The sequence below is a fragment of the Ruditapes philippinarum genome, unplaced genomic scaffold (genome assembly GCF_026571515.1).
Source record: "Ruditapes philippinarum isolate M1 unplaced genomic scaffold, ASM2657151v2 ctg561_1_1_1_1, whole genome shotgun sequence".
NCBI lineage: Eukaryota > Metazoa > Mollusca > Bivalvia > Venerida > Veneridae > Ruditapes > Ruditapes philippinarum.
The window spans coordinates 127,883-142,667 of NW_026863904.1; the positions used below are offsets into that span (position 1 = coordinate 127,883).

The window sequence follows — 14,785 nt, forward strand, 5'->3', positions numbered from 1 at the left end:
ATGAGCGGAACCAGAAACAAACCAATTAAACGTCCGAGAGCTATTTGTTGAATCAAAATAGTCTTTCATTTCCATGAAGTTGTACATAAATCAGTTTTTTTATTGTTGATTCTGAAGGACTATTAATTGTTTTACATGCGAAAACAAAATTTGAAATGAATGCCTGTAAGTAAACTTTCAGTAATTTGGAAATAGTTTCTAGCTCTGAGAGCCTCATAGTATAAAAGTGACCGATCAGTCATCTTGCAAACATTTGACGGACCCCGAGAGTACTACGTTCTATCAATCGGAATGCCCTCGGCTATTATCCATAATAACCTCGGAGTTAATACGGATTGAAAGTAGTTCTACTGCGTGGTCAGAAACAGAGAGTGTAATTTTCAATAATGAAAAACGAACGTATTTATTTGACATCCAAAGGAAAATAAAGTCTGTTTCGGTACAATTATGATTGCAAATATGTCTGACAAACATTTTTAATTTAAATATGCCCACTGATGTACGATTTTAAACAAATCCGACTTAATGTCAACAGGTTGGAATTTTCTACAACCAGAACAATAAATATATAAATAATGCATTGTTTGCTTTTGCATATATGAATTCATGTATTTTTAGGTGGACTTTTACTTGATACATTGGAAATAAACTTGTCAACAACTCCCAGCATTAAATTACTATTTGTTTACATGTTTAGTTTCTTAGCGTAGGTTGGACCGAAATACCGTATCTGTTCTGTGTATTCATACTATTGTGTTCGAGATCCTTATCTGAAGACTTACAAAAAGGGCAAAAAATTGCGATTGACATTCTCGTATTTCTTATATTTTACCGCACTTTAGTAGAACATAACGGGGAAAGATTATATTGTTTAAAAATCAACATTTCTAGTCAAATGTACTAAAATCCTTTGGCACTCAGCGTAACGCCCGTTTTGTAAACATCTTCTTCACCACTACATTTTCCCGGTCCGAAGTAATATTCTAACACTATCGGATTTTTTTTTATATGAACAAAGAAGACCCGAAGCGTGCATTATTCTACAACAATGCACTCGCCCCTGTGTATTTTCACATTGAGTTTGAAAAATCTGATAAATAAAAAACAATTTGTTGTCGTATTTTGTTGTGAAAACAATCTAGAATGAAAGAAAATGGTCTAACTAAGAAAATGAATCCGAACACCAATATCTTTAATTCAGTCGTTAACGCTGTACAGACGTTTAAATTGTTGTTTACGTGACGCCACAATGTAGCGCCAAACAGCACGTGCAAAACAATCAAATCAAGTACGCTATTTTAATGTCGCAAACGAGTTAAGTGTTACATTTATTTCACTTTTAATAATTTGTTTTTCGCTTGAAAATTATAAAGTGAAATAAAATAAACAAAGAAAGTTTTATCAACGTTTTCAAAATTCGTTATTCTCAAAATGTTTCTACACACGGTAGATTTAACGACAGTTTTTTCAACCCACTGGAACAGCCTTAAAAGACCGTTTCTATTGGAAACTCTGAGGCGAAAACAAATTTAACCACCAAACATAAAGTCGAACTTTATAATAATAATTATATTTTTTCTGGACGTGTTAGAATGGAAATAGATATTAATTCTTCGTGCATTATTTTAGAAATAATATTTCCCAAATTGTGATTTTATTGCTCAATAACATCACTGTTTGGAGTTCGGATGCGGGGAGTTATATCACGAGGGCGTAGCCCGAGTGATATAATGATGCGCATCCGAACGACAAACAGTGATGTTATCAAGCAATAAAATCACCGATTTGGATATATTATTTCGATTCTAACACGACATCAACAAATAAATGCTGTCGTACATTACGAGGGCTGTTTAATAAATACGCGGAAAAGTGCTGCCATATTTTTAATATTCATTGTAAATTGACGTTCTCTTTACATTTTTGTAAATAAACATATGATAAACATGTTCACAAAATTTCAATAAAATCGGATAAAAATTAATAGTACAATTTCAAGTATTTCTAAGGTAATCGCAGTGAAACCGGCCCAACGTCGTAACGATGTCACGCTCAACGCATGTATGAGAGTCACCCAAAACACGCACCTAGTCCTTCTCGAAATACTCTCCGTGAAAGGAAACACACTTTTTACAACGGTTGATAACTATTTAAGTAGGAGCCATTATTTATCTCTGAAATTGCACCTTGCACCGCGTAGGACAACTCGTCCACATCATCAAAGTGTTCTCCCCGCAGGACGTTCTTCAGTGTCGGGAACAGAAAGAAATCGCATGGTGCGAGGTCAGGGATGTAGGCCGGGTGCTCGAGGACTTCGAAGCCGAGTTTCCTGATTGTGTACTGTGTTTCGGTCGCACGATGAGACGGTGCGTTGTCGTGATGAAATATCGTGTCGGCGATTTTCGTGGCCCGCTTCTTTCTCATCGCCCTCATAAAATCGCGTCTCAGAATCTGAAAGCATAAAGAAATACCATCATAAGTAAATGTAGTAAAGTAAAGTAAATAAGTAAATAATTTATTTTCATAATTACTTACACAAATATAAATAATTATTAGGTAATGTATTGACATAATAATGAATATCTTATTATAGATTATAAATAAATTTATTCACCTTAGAATAATACTTCGCCGTCACAGTATAATTACCTAAATTGCGCCTGATTTGTTTCCGTACTTATTGTCAGCTCGTCACAGTTTTAGTGTTTACGTCACGTGTATAATGATTACGTCACATGTCTAAATATAGAACGTCAAACAGTGATTTTATAGCATAATAACACACTTTCAGTTCTTCTATGTTCAATAGGGAAAAAGGCGGGTCGTGTTAGAATATATAATAATGCACGTTTTTCGTTCTAATGCTTTGTAATTAATCATCTATCTATCGGCCTTCGTGATTATATTACTACGCATTTGAACTCAAACCGTGCATTATTCTACAACAATGTACTCAGAATTGATATATATTTCCTAATTCTAACACTATATATTATAAGAATCTTACACTGGCTGCCGGTACAGACCGGAATATCTAGCTCGAGGGTAACTGTTTACGGCGGTAAGTTTCCGCTTAAACAGTTACCCGAGAGCTAGATATTCCCGTCTCTACCGACAGCCGGTGTTTGATTCTTTTTCTTGCATATTACATACCAATTATTTTCAAAACAGAAATTACGAAACCTGATATTTTCATTACGCCCTTTTTTCTTATAGTAGCGTATGAACTTACAACTTCATTCATAACGGTTAAGTGACGCCATCCTAAGAACGAAATTCATTCATAAAAGGCGCGCAGCAATGACATCATTTAAAGCATGCGACTTGTCTTACATGGGGGTAATCTCCACGCAGTGATCTCCCCTTAATTCTTTGGCGTAGATCTCTGCCACCACGGTCCGATATATCAGAATTTCTGATATACTATATTTTTTAAATTGTTTTATCTACTGCTTTTATCTATCAGTTAAGTTTTTTTCTCACTGATAAAACAATGTTTATGAATAAATAAATAAATAATATGAATATTTAGAAATAATTTTAAAAATTATGAGAATATTTTCTACCGAGACAATATTTTGATATTTTTATTTTTTAACTTTTGAATTATTTTTCGTTATTTTGTATACTTTTGATAATTTTTTGATAAACTATATCGAACGTAGGTACGAAAAGTTAAAAATAAAACAGAAAGAGAAAAATGACGTTAGATTTTCTATTTAACGGTCGATATTTACATTTGAATTTCGACGTTACGTCATGTGACTTTCGTCATCATGTGACTGAAGGCAGTGATTACAATTCTTCCAAGGGAGGTAATCACTGTGAGGAGTTTGACATTGGGGTGTAAGACAGGGTTTTCTTGCATATCAGACAGGATTATCTACCGTTTACACCGGTGCTAGAAAACCCTGTCTTACACCCCCCATGTAAGACAAGTCGCGTGCTTTAAATGACGTCATTGCCGCGCGCATTTTATGAATGAATTGCGTTCTTCGGATGACGTCATTTAACGGTTATGAATGAAGTTGCAAGTTCATACGCTACTATAAGAAAAAAGTGCGTAATGAGAATATCAGTTTTCACAAATTCTGTTCCGAAAACAATTGGCATGTAATATGCAAGAAAAAGAATCAAACACCAGCTGTCGGTACAGACGGGAATATCTAGCTCTCGGGTAACTGTTTAGCGGAAACTCGGCAGAGCCTCGTTACCGCTGTAAACAGTCACCCTCGAGCTAGATATTCCGGTCTGTACCGGCAGCCTGTGTAAGATTCTTATAGTCTTACACCCCCAGGTAAGACAAGTCGCGTGCTTTAAATGACGTCATTGACGCGCGCCTTTTATGAATGAATCGCGTTCTTAGGATGACGTCATTTTTCCGTTATGATGAAGTTGTATGTTCATACGCTACTATAAGAAAAAAGTGCGTAATGAGAATATTAGTTTTCAAAATTTCTGTTCCGAAAATAATTGACACGCAATATGCAAGAAAAATAATCAAACACCGGCTGTTGATACAGACGGGAATATCTAGCTCTCGGGTAACTGTTTTGCGGAAACTCGGCAGAGCCTCGTTACCGCAGTAAACAGTTACCCTCGAGCTAGATAATCCTGTCTGTACCAGCAGCCGGTGTAAGATTCTTATTTATTTTATGCTTTTCAGTGGATTACTGATTTATCCGTGAAAATTATATTTGATAATTTCACAGTGAAAATTATCAAAATATAATTTCACACTTTTCAATGACGAAACTACTTTTTTAAGATTTTCCCCATGTGATACCTCAATTTTATTTTTGCTGACAATTCTGACAATGTCAGGCTGTGTAAAGAAAAAGCAAAGCTGAAATTGATAAATAACTTAAATGTCAAAAGTAATAAAAAAAAAGGAAAACTTACTTCTATTCATTCAAATTCCAATCACCAAATTTTGTCTCTAAATTGTTTTGTTTCATTTTTACAGTCTGAAAAATACATTCCTTCCCCATGCAAAACTGCTCTTGATGACATTTGGGCATATTAAAGTATCCTACGAGCAATAACTGCCGTATGCTTTATGAAAAATTGAAAAGCAATGACAGCCATCACTCGAAAAATAAGTAAAACAACCCAGCGTTCCTGAGCAAGCTTCCAAGTTCTCCATATTCCTAGCTCCTTTTTTGAATGTTTTCACATCTGTCAATACTTATTTTTTGTTTGTTACAATCCTCAAATAAGTTTTCTTTCTTTTAAAAAGGTGTATGACTAACCAATCCAAATTATATCCCTCTGAATCTTACACAATTATTTTCCTCCCATGAAATACACAACTTTAAAAAATGGCTGCCGCTTACATTTTACAAAGCCAGGTCTAATATAAATTCGCAGTAAGTAACAGAAATATGGATGGATGGTTGGACTTTTTCTCCTACAAGAATTGTTTGTTTTTATTATTAAAACAAGCGATCATTCATATTTTTTTAATAAAATGAATAAATATCGCCGTCATTTAACGTTGATTGGCAGACTTCTTTTCAGCTCAAGACTTCGTGTTTTTAATGAGAAATTCCGACTAAATGGGGCTCTCAATGGGGAAAACAGACTTTAATATTAACGTTAAAAATATGGAAATTTCGTTTTTACTTGTTTTTAAGCATAAAATGAAAAGAAAATTTGTTTGTTTGTTGTGTAAGATGTAATTTTATTTCATCTCGTGAACTTTAAAAACAGTATTCTCACGAGTGGCGTAGCCACTCGTGAGAATACTGTTTTTTAAAGCCCACTCGATGAAATAAAATTTCATCTTACACACAAACAAACAAATATCCTCTATATTCTAGCAACAACAACAAATACTTTTATTTAGAATCAGGTCACATAAATGCAACAACATGATCAAAAAGATTTTTTCTAATTGTGGGCATTTTAATTATATTTTCAAACTATATCCAATAACATAGAATGACTATAGCTATAATGAAAATGATATATGGAATAGGTGGGGACAGTAGTTTTCGTATGTAACAATTTAACAAAATACAATATGTAAAGTTTTCGTATGTAACAATTTAACAAGATACAATGTGTAATTGTAGTAGTAAGGTTTTTTTTCCCAAATAAATAAAGTATCTTCGTATATAAAAACAAATTGAATAGTTAAATTCAAATCTAACGGGACAAACTGAAATCAATACACCGTTGAGAAATAATTATTACAACTTTTACTATATCAATGTGCTTGGCGCACGGGAAGCATGGTTTTTCATTCATAGATTATCTAAAGAAGGCGTGGCCAAGACTGAAAATCTTTCGGCGTAACCAAGCAACGGTGTGGCCGAGAATCGAAGTACAAGTCAAAAGTGCTCGCGTACTAGTCAGTGTGAAAAATAATAAATGGATTTATTGTTCATATGAATATTAATATTGATTCGGGCTCTTTGGATTAACGAAAGGTAAGCAAGACATAAGTGTTAATAATTATGTTCAATATTTACACGCGTTATATTTTTAGGTTAACCTTTGTTATTTAATTACGAAAATGGTTCATTATTTGTCGCGACATGTGCGTTATGTTTAATAATAGGTTTGGTGAATCGGAGGAAAACAGTTCCGCGAACTTCGGGACGTTCGGTCTATTATAGTAAGTTTTCGGGATAAATTTTATTCTCGCTTGTCTAAAAAAAGGGACATTTAAATAAATAGTGGAATTCATCACCGATTTCGTTAAGAGGGCACAAAACGCATTTTCTATTTTCATATTGGAAGTGGGAGTTGTACCATCGCCCCGTTTCAACCGGTAGTTTATGATTACCAGTTCTAAAATGAAATAAAGTCAGTCTCAAATGGCTTGGTAAGATTTTTAGATATGGTTCAAGTTTTACGTCAGTTTTATAAATTCTATAGTTGGTGCCTTTTGACGAATTGGTCAGCTGGTTATCCCATTTTTGTAAAAACTTATCAATAAGAGTACGTTTAATAATTTATCAACATTTTTAAGGTTATAGGTATTTTGGTGTATCCAAAAAAAGGTGTTCCCCGTGGAGTTAAGAATATCTTTGACAAAATTCAACCATTTGTTATTAATATTAGAGTTTAACATATTATCGTAACATATTTTAGATATTTTATTTTGATTTCCGGAGACTAATTTGCCCCAGAATTTAATTATTTTTGATTTAATTATAATTTCTAGAGGATATCTGCCTAGTTCTCCGTAAAGCATATAGAGGGGCGTACTTTTCTTACTTTTCGTAATTTTTTTGAGGAAGTCGTTATGTACTTTTTCAATAATGTCAATATTCTCAAAACCCCAGACCTCGCAATTATACGTGAGTACTGGTAGTATAGTCTGATCGAATAATTTAAGTTGAATATCTATAGGAAGATCAAGGTTAAATATTTTTTGTATATAATACATGCATTGCTTTGTTTGCTTGACTGGAAATTAAATTTCTAGCACTAAGGAAGCTTCCTGAAGATGAAAATAAAACTCCTAGGTATTTATATTCTTTAACGATTTCAATTTGTTCTCCATTAAAAAAAAAGTTAAATCTTTCCGGTTTGTTAGTTCCAAATACGATTATTTTTGTTTTACTCATGTTTATAGTTAATTTCCAAGTTTGACAATATTTATGAAAATCGTTTAATAAATTTTTGAAATGTATCTGCATTTTCGCTGATGATAACAGTGTCGTCTGCATAGAGCAGGATAAACAATTTTAAATATAGGTCAATATCAGTATTTGGACGTTCAATTAAAATTCCGTTGTTGTTTATAGCAAGATTTGATTCTAGATCGTTAAGATAGATAGAAAACAGGATCGGGGACATATTTTCACCTTGCCTGACGCCACACTGGCTTTTAAAAAACGGAGAAATATTATTATTTAATGTGACACATGACTTAATATCTGCATACATGTTAAAAATGACCTGGAAGAGTTTCCCATTGATACCGGTTTGTAACAACTTACTCCATAAACCCACCCTCCAAATTTTGTCGAAAGCTGCAGAAAAATCAATGAACGAACAAAAAAGTTTTTTCTTTTTGGCTCTTAACTTATCTATAAGAAATTTTAACGTAAAAACGTGGTCTGACGTTGAATAGTTAGATCTAAAACCTGCTTGATTTTCGTTCAATGCGTTATTGATTAAAAGGAACTTATTTATTGTTTCATTTAAAATTGCAGTAAACAATTTTCCAAACAGCTTAATATTGTTATTGGTCTATAATTTTCCACTGCGAGTGGGGACCCTTTCTTTTTAAAAATTGGGGTTATATTTCCTATTAACCAGCTGTCAGGTAGAATACCGGAATCAAGTATTTTGTTAAAATAGTCGCAGTAAATTGGTGTCATTATATGTTCAGTACTCTTTAAATATTCGTTATATATATAGTCTTGTGGTGATGCAGCTTTTGAGTTATTACATTTCCGAATCGCTTTACTTATTTCTGCACAAGAGATTTTACCATTAAGGATATCATTGTTTTCTTGTGAATTTATGTCAAAGTCAAAATTAAAGTTGTCATCATATTCCGTATCGACATTAGTATTTTTATAATATTCGTAGAAATTCTGGATGTCTGGCATTTTATTTTGTTTAGATTCAGTATTAAAACTATTCAAAATTTTCCAGAAATCCTTAGGCCGGTTTGAATGCATATGACGGAGTTTTCGTTCGTTTTTCGATCTGTGTTTTTGTATAAATGTATTCATCGTTTGTTTATAAACTTTACTCGCCCTATTTAGTTCGCGCCTATATAGGTCAGACTTATGCAAATTATATCTCTTTCTCGCCGCGTGGTATCGCCGCCTATATTTAGCGCAGAGAGGCCCGAACCACGGTTTAGAATTATTTTTATTTATTGAAAAAGATGTGTCATTGTTAGGAAATGTCGATGTCGCCGAATCATGAAAAAGTTCCGCAATATGCTCCGAGACCAAATTTATTTCGTGTTTAGAGGCATTAGGTGATATATTTTTAACCATATTTTTAACATCGTTGATTTTTTCGTCACGTAAGTTTTCTACGAATTCATTTGTTAACTTATTTTGCCATTTTGGTGGTTTCGATGTCGCCATTCGGTTGGGGAAAATTAAAAGAACAATTGACAATAACTGAAAGGAGGGAATGGCCGTCAGAAAACAGGGGATCAGTGTTTATTATTTCAAAATTTGCAAAAAATTTAAAACAGTTAATTGTTGACACTACGTAGTCTATGGTAGAAGTATCTCTAAAAGTAAATTCACCAACTCTATAATCATTGCCTATACGCCCATTTAAAATAAAAATGTTACTGCATTTGCATAACTCTAAGAATTTAAACCCTAAAGCATTTGTTTTTTTATCTTTAGATGTCCTATTCAATGGGATATCATTATTGGTTAGAATCTCTGTAGAGCTAAATTCGCCTAAAAAGTCCTCACTAAAATCAAAATGTTTTTGAAGAAATTCATCAAAAATCACGTAATCAGGTAAATCGGCAGTGTGTGCGTTTGCATCGCCCAGGATAATACAATATTTGTTGTTACTACATGTAGTAGAAACCTCGTTTTCGAATTTGAAAAATTCGTCATCATTGTAAAAACGCGACTGTTGGGGAGGGATATATATAGCACCGATAAACAAATCTTCGTCTACATCAGTAAACAGAGATTTATAAATTTTAAGCCAAAAAATATATTCGCATTCAGACTTCTTAATTTCGATATAGTCAGTAACTGAGTTTTTAACTAAGAAACCAATACCTCCCGATTTTCGAATATATACCTCATTCCGTGGCTTAGAATAAAATGTGTATCCAGGTATTTGAATAACATCATAAAAGTCAACTTTAGTCTCACAAATACAAAATATATCATAATTATGTACCAATTCTATGAAATCGGGGTAATTACATTTACTTTTAAGTCCACAGACGTTAAGACTTCCGATCTTTAAATTTGTTTTATCTGACGAAACGCCAAAGGAAAAATTCTGGTTTTTTTAAGGTTTTCAATACATGCACAATTTTTGTCTAACTTATTGGAAATTTTTGTAGTACTTGTATCGCAACTAGTAATAGTTTCGTTACCTTGTTGTTGAATATAATGACCACATATTATTGTTTTAGAAGAACATGGCTTATTTAAACACAAATCACATAAAAAGACGTCCCTGATATATGTATAGTCATCGTTTGTTTGAGAAGTATTCATGTTTATGTCCGTTCTAGTTCCGGAAAACAAATCAGATCTGAGCACTGTCCCCGTCACATGCTATCCATCCGAATCAGAGTCATGCGTCGAGTTCGCGACCAAGGGGATATCCTCTATGCCATCATCTGCCTGTTGCGGTTTTGGACTAACGACCTGGGTGTTACGATGTTTGTCTAGTAATGGACCCTTCCCACGTATTGCCGAAGTTTTACCACTTGATGCATTTGCACGAGTAACTGGTGTTCCATTGTTTATACGTGGTGGGCGATAGTTACTACGTGGTGATCGTTTCGGGCTGCGTTCACGATTCGTGTGCTTACGGCCAGCAGTCCGGTCGATATATACCTCTTCGTCTGAAGAACCATTCAGTGTATTTTCTTGAGACATGTTAGTTTGGTGCGTGTGTCCTTTGTCTATTTCGCTGGGGTGGGGACTTTCCATTGAGTTAGATTGGTGTTGCATGTATGCTTCTCGCATGGTTGCATTATTTTTCTTTAGTGTGTGAGTGTAAACGGTAGATAATCCTGTCTGACATGCAAGAAAAACAAAGAAGGTCCGAAGCGTGCATTATTCTACAACAATGCACTCGCCGTTCTTATTATCTCCCTGTGTATTATCACATTGAAGGCGCCATTTTGTTTGAAAAATCTGATAAAAAAACAATTTTTTGTCGAATTTTGTTGTGAAAACTATCTAGAATGAAAGAAAATGGTCTAACTAAGAAAATGAATCCGAACACCAATATTAATTCAGTCGTTAACGCTGTACAGACGTTTAAAGTGTTGTTTACGTGACGTCACAATGCAGCGCCAAACAGCACGTGCAAAACAATCAAATCAAGTAGGCTATTTTAATGTCGCAAACAATCGAATCAAGTAGGCTATTTTAATGTCGCAAACGAGTTAAGTTTTACATTTATTTCACTTTTAATAATTTGTTTTTCGCTCGAAAAATTATAAAGTGAAATAAAATAAACAAACAAAGTTTTATCAACGTTTTCAAAATTCGTTATTCTCAAAATGTTTCTATTTAACGACAATTTTTTCAACCCACTGGAACAGCCTTTAAAGAACGTTTCTGGCGAAAACAAATTTAACCACCAAACATAAAGTCGAACTTTATAATGATAACTTTATTTTTTCTTGACGTGTTAGAATGGAAATAGATATTATTTCTTCGTGCATTATTTAACAAATAATACATGGCCTTGAGGGCAATATGCAAGTTTACGGACTGATTGGTCAGACTGAGGAAGGTATATGGCCCGAAGCGCAGCTGAGGGACATATACCTTCCGAGGTCTGACCAACCAGTCCGTAAACTTGCATTTTGCCCGAAAGGCCATGTTTTATTTGTTATATTATACCGAATCTAAATCCTTTCATCCCTTTTGTTGCTGACATTTTTACTATAATTTGCTTTCAAATAATAATTTATTTGTTCAGTGTGTGAAATATCTCAAACTCTACTCGGATTTATTATTAGTATTTTTATTTGAACTCAAACCGTGCATTATTCTACAACAATGCACTCATAATTGATATCTATTTCCTAAATCTGCCTAAAATATAAAAAGACTGCCCAACTCTTTTTATTAACTGAGCGTTATATAGGTAAATTCTAATAGATATACAGAAATTTTATTTGGATCTGTACATTATTTATTGTTTATGGAAAGTGAATTATATACCCTTTGATGTGCATAATGTCACTTTAAAATTAGTTTCTACTCTAATTATTTTATCCAGTCCATATGTGTTTGCTGTTAAGGTCACGGATTTTTTCCGGATTTCTTCTTATATGCAGTCGATACCAAGCGGTTTGGCGAATAGTTTTAGTAAGATTTAACACGTATAAATTCTAAGTTTTATCAAGCCTGTGTCAATGATAATGCACGGAGAGTAATACCATACAGAATGTATGTTCCACACAACAAAATAAATTTGTATCAACGATGCTCTTTCTATTACGTAAACCAATCTGTCAATCTTTGGACTTTGATAATCGTACTTATCCTTGTAAATTTCATTATTGTTAAATTATTTAACCCGACGTCATACAATGTAACATGTTTCACGTTTCTGATATTGGTTATTGCTCAAATAAAACAGGTATTGGAATGCTAATGTCGAACTACTCATTTCGTGTTCTGTGATGTATAATGACTTTATTACCATGTTTGTAGTGCTGGCAGACACATCTTAACGTCATTACTACATTCAAGATACATTTCAAAGATTATGTTACATATAAACAAAAGAAATTATATCATAAAACAATCAGTAATTAGACAGATGCTGATTAATGGACCGAAATTCATATCGATTTCCTAGAATTTGTAGTGTACATGAATATGCAATGAATTCCTGTCAGCAAACGTGTCTGCTTATTACAAAATATGTACATTACAAAACAACTATGATCGAAAAAAGTATTTTTAATTGAATTAAAGCAATTTATTTTACAAGTATTGTATAATCTGAATATAGAACAGTTTCTTACTGACATTTATCAGAAATAATGAAATATATCATGATTAAGTCCAGTTTTCAATCTCAATTTTGAGACAGAATGGTCTTATGAAAAATAGAAGTTTTACCTAAATAACTTATATAGTTTTTTAAGTTCTTTCTTCCATTTTTTATCATTTTAACACTGAAAGTTAATGACTATGATAATTTGACTATTACTGATAGGTAAATTATGGTGGTGATACATAGGGAACTTTCTTGTTTCTTTTATAAATTATTAATTAGAGAACTTACTCACCAAATATTAACTTAAGAGCCGAACACGGGAAATCGTTTGATACTTGTATATGCATTAGTTTTTTATTTAAATAAATTATATTCAATATATTGATATGTCGCAATAAACCATTCACGGTTTCTGTTTTATTAATATCATAATAGAACGAGAGAATTGATTGATTTTACACGGAGAACACGCGTTGTCAAATATAGAATTAATATTAAAAGTACTTGTCGTGAAACCGGAAGGATACATTTTTATTGTTTAATGGAAAGAAGACACTAAAACAGGAATAAAACATTTAAACCCATATGGAATGGTATTGGTTTTATTTTTACGATCCATGTATACACTTCATTATTTCTATTGCATATAATTTGGCGATAACTAAACATATAGACTTTGATCAATCTTATTGTTTCCATTTAACAATATTTAATTCTATTCTCAATTTGTTTGAATTGTTTTTTTTTTTGAAGTGTTTAGAATAAACCGTACCTATATATTGATCTCTGGTGTATTTTTCTTCTCTTCTAACCTACCGTTCAATGTTATGATGTTCTGGAATTTATTGGTACCAAATATGTTTGATAAAGTAAAAATAGATTTCTAATTTCTTTCTGTCACAGATGTCCATAAATGATATTGCTACTTAAATACGAGATATTTAAATAGCACCAGAAATCTGTTTGTATAACATATGGGGTTTTACATACCGATAAACTAAATACTATTGAAATATTTTCTTTTTCGTTTAAACTTGTCACCGTAAATTTTCAGCACAAATTCACTTGAATCGCGCTTAGTTTCAACAAGTAACTCATCTAACTTGCCAATAGCTGTGCGCACAATTATCTATTGTTTTAAAACCACAAACCAATATTGTAACTCCTCCACTCTGTATTTCAGTACAATCACGTGACTCTGTAGACACCATTGAAAGTTTCGCACAGTCGGTAACATCGCTCATAGTGCGCGCGACCAAGTATGGGTAAAGATAGAGATGCACGAGCTACACTTCTGTTTTGGAACAGAGCACTCAATAAGAATCGATAGGGGACCACCGACATAAAGTATTTAACTTGTCAAATTAACTAGACAAGGATTAATTTTCTCCGCTTGTACATAGCTATAATCATTGCAAAATGCGCTTACTGAGATGGATCGATCTGTGCTACCTACTGTTTATGGGAATATTTGAACTCATTCATGGTAAGTAGCCAATTTGCTAATTTTGATGACTTTAAATGTCTTGACTGGGATATTTGACAGCAATTGTTTCCGTTAGGAAAAAAAGAACAACAGGGAACTGTATGTAATAAATCATTTCGATAACAAATCAGTGAAAAACTTCCAAAAATGTGCTGAAATTGAATAATGATTTTATTTGTATATTTCATAGATAACGGTCATTCTTATCTGAATGTTTCAAATGAAAATGTTGGTGAAATTTAAAAAGATTGTATTTTATTAAAATATTTCCGAAGATTATGACCTACAGTATAGTACATCTTTACGTTTTAGATATATAATAATGATTTTCTAATCCGAATAATAAATAGATATAGCCGATTATTCCCTAGTGAAGGAGCAAAGTTCTTATTTACAGAATGTCAATTACCAAAAATATGGTAGAGAAATCAGAAATGAGAACAAATATCTTCAAGTTATGTAACCGTAATGTAGTATGTAGAATTCACCTATATTCTTGGTTATTTTGTACTGAATAAAAAAGCTTTCAATTAATCAAATATTTGTAACTGAATAGTTATACATACAATTCTATCTTTATTATCTTGGCCGTAAAGGCAAACGTGTATAACAGAATCATGAATTTACAAACAGTATCTTTCC

General features: G+C 32.8%; 1 protein-coding gene across 3 annotated transcripts in view; it reads left to right on the plus strand.

Moving 5' to 3' along the window:
* The first annotated feature begins 13,117 nt into the window (after positions 1 to 13,117).
* LOC132723765 (neuronal acetylcholine receptor subunit alpha-10-like) overlaps positions 13,118 to 14,785 on the plus strand; it is a 68,051-nt gene continuing 66,383 nt past the window's right edge. For all 3 annotated transcript variants that reach the window (XM_060708542.1, XM_060708543.1, XM_060708541.1), the window contains exons 1-2: positions 13,118 to 13,250; positions 13,841 to 14,143. In XM_060708542.1, coding sequence (XP_060564525.1) covers positions 14,077 to 14,143 — 67 coding nt within the window. In that variant the 5' untranslated portion in view covers positions 13,118 to 13,250; positions 13,841 to 14,076. The remainder of the gene's footprint in view (positions 13,251 to 13,840; positions 14,144 to 14,785) is intronic.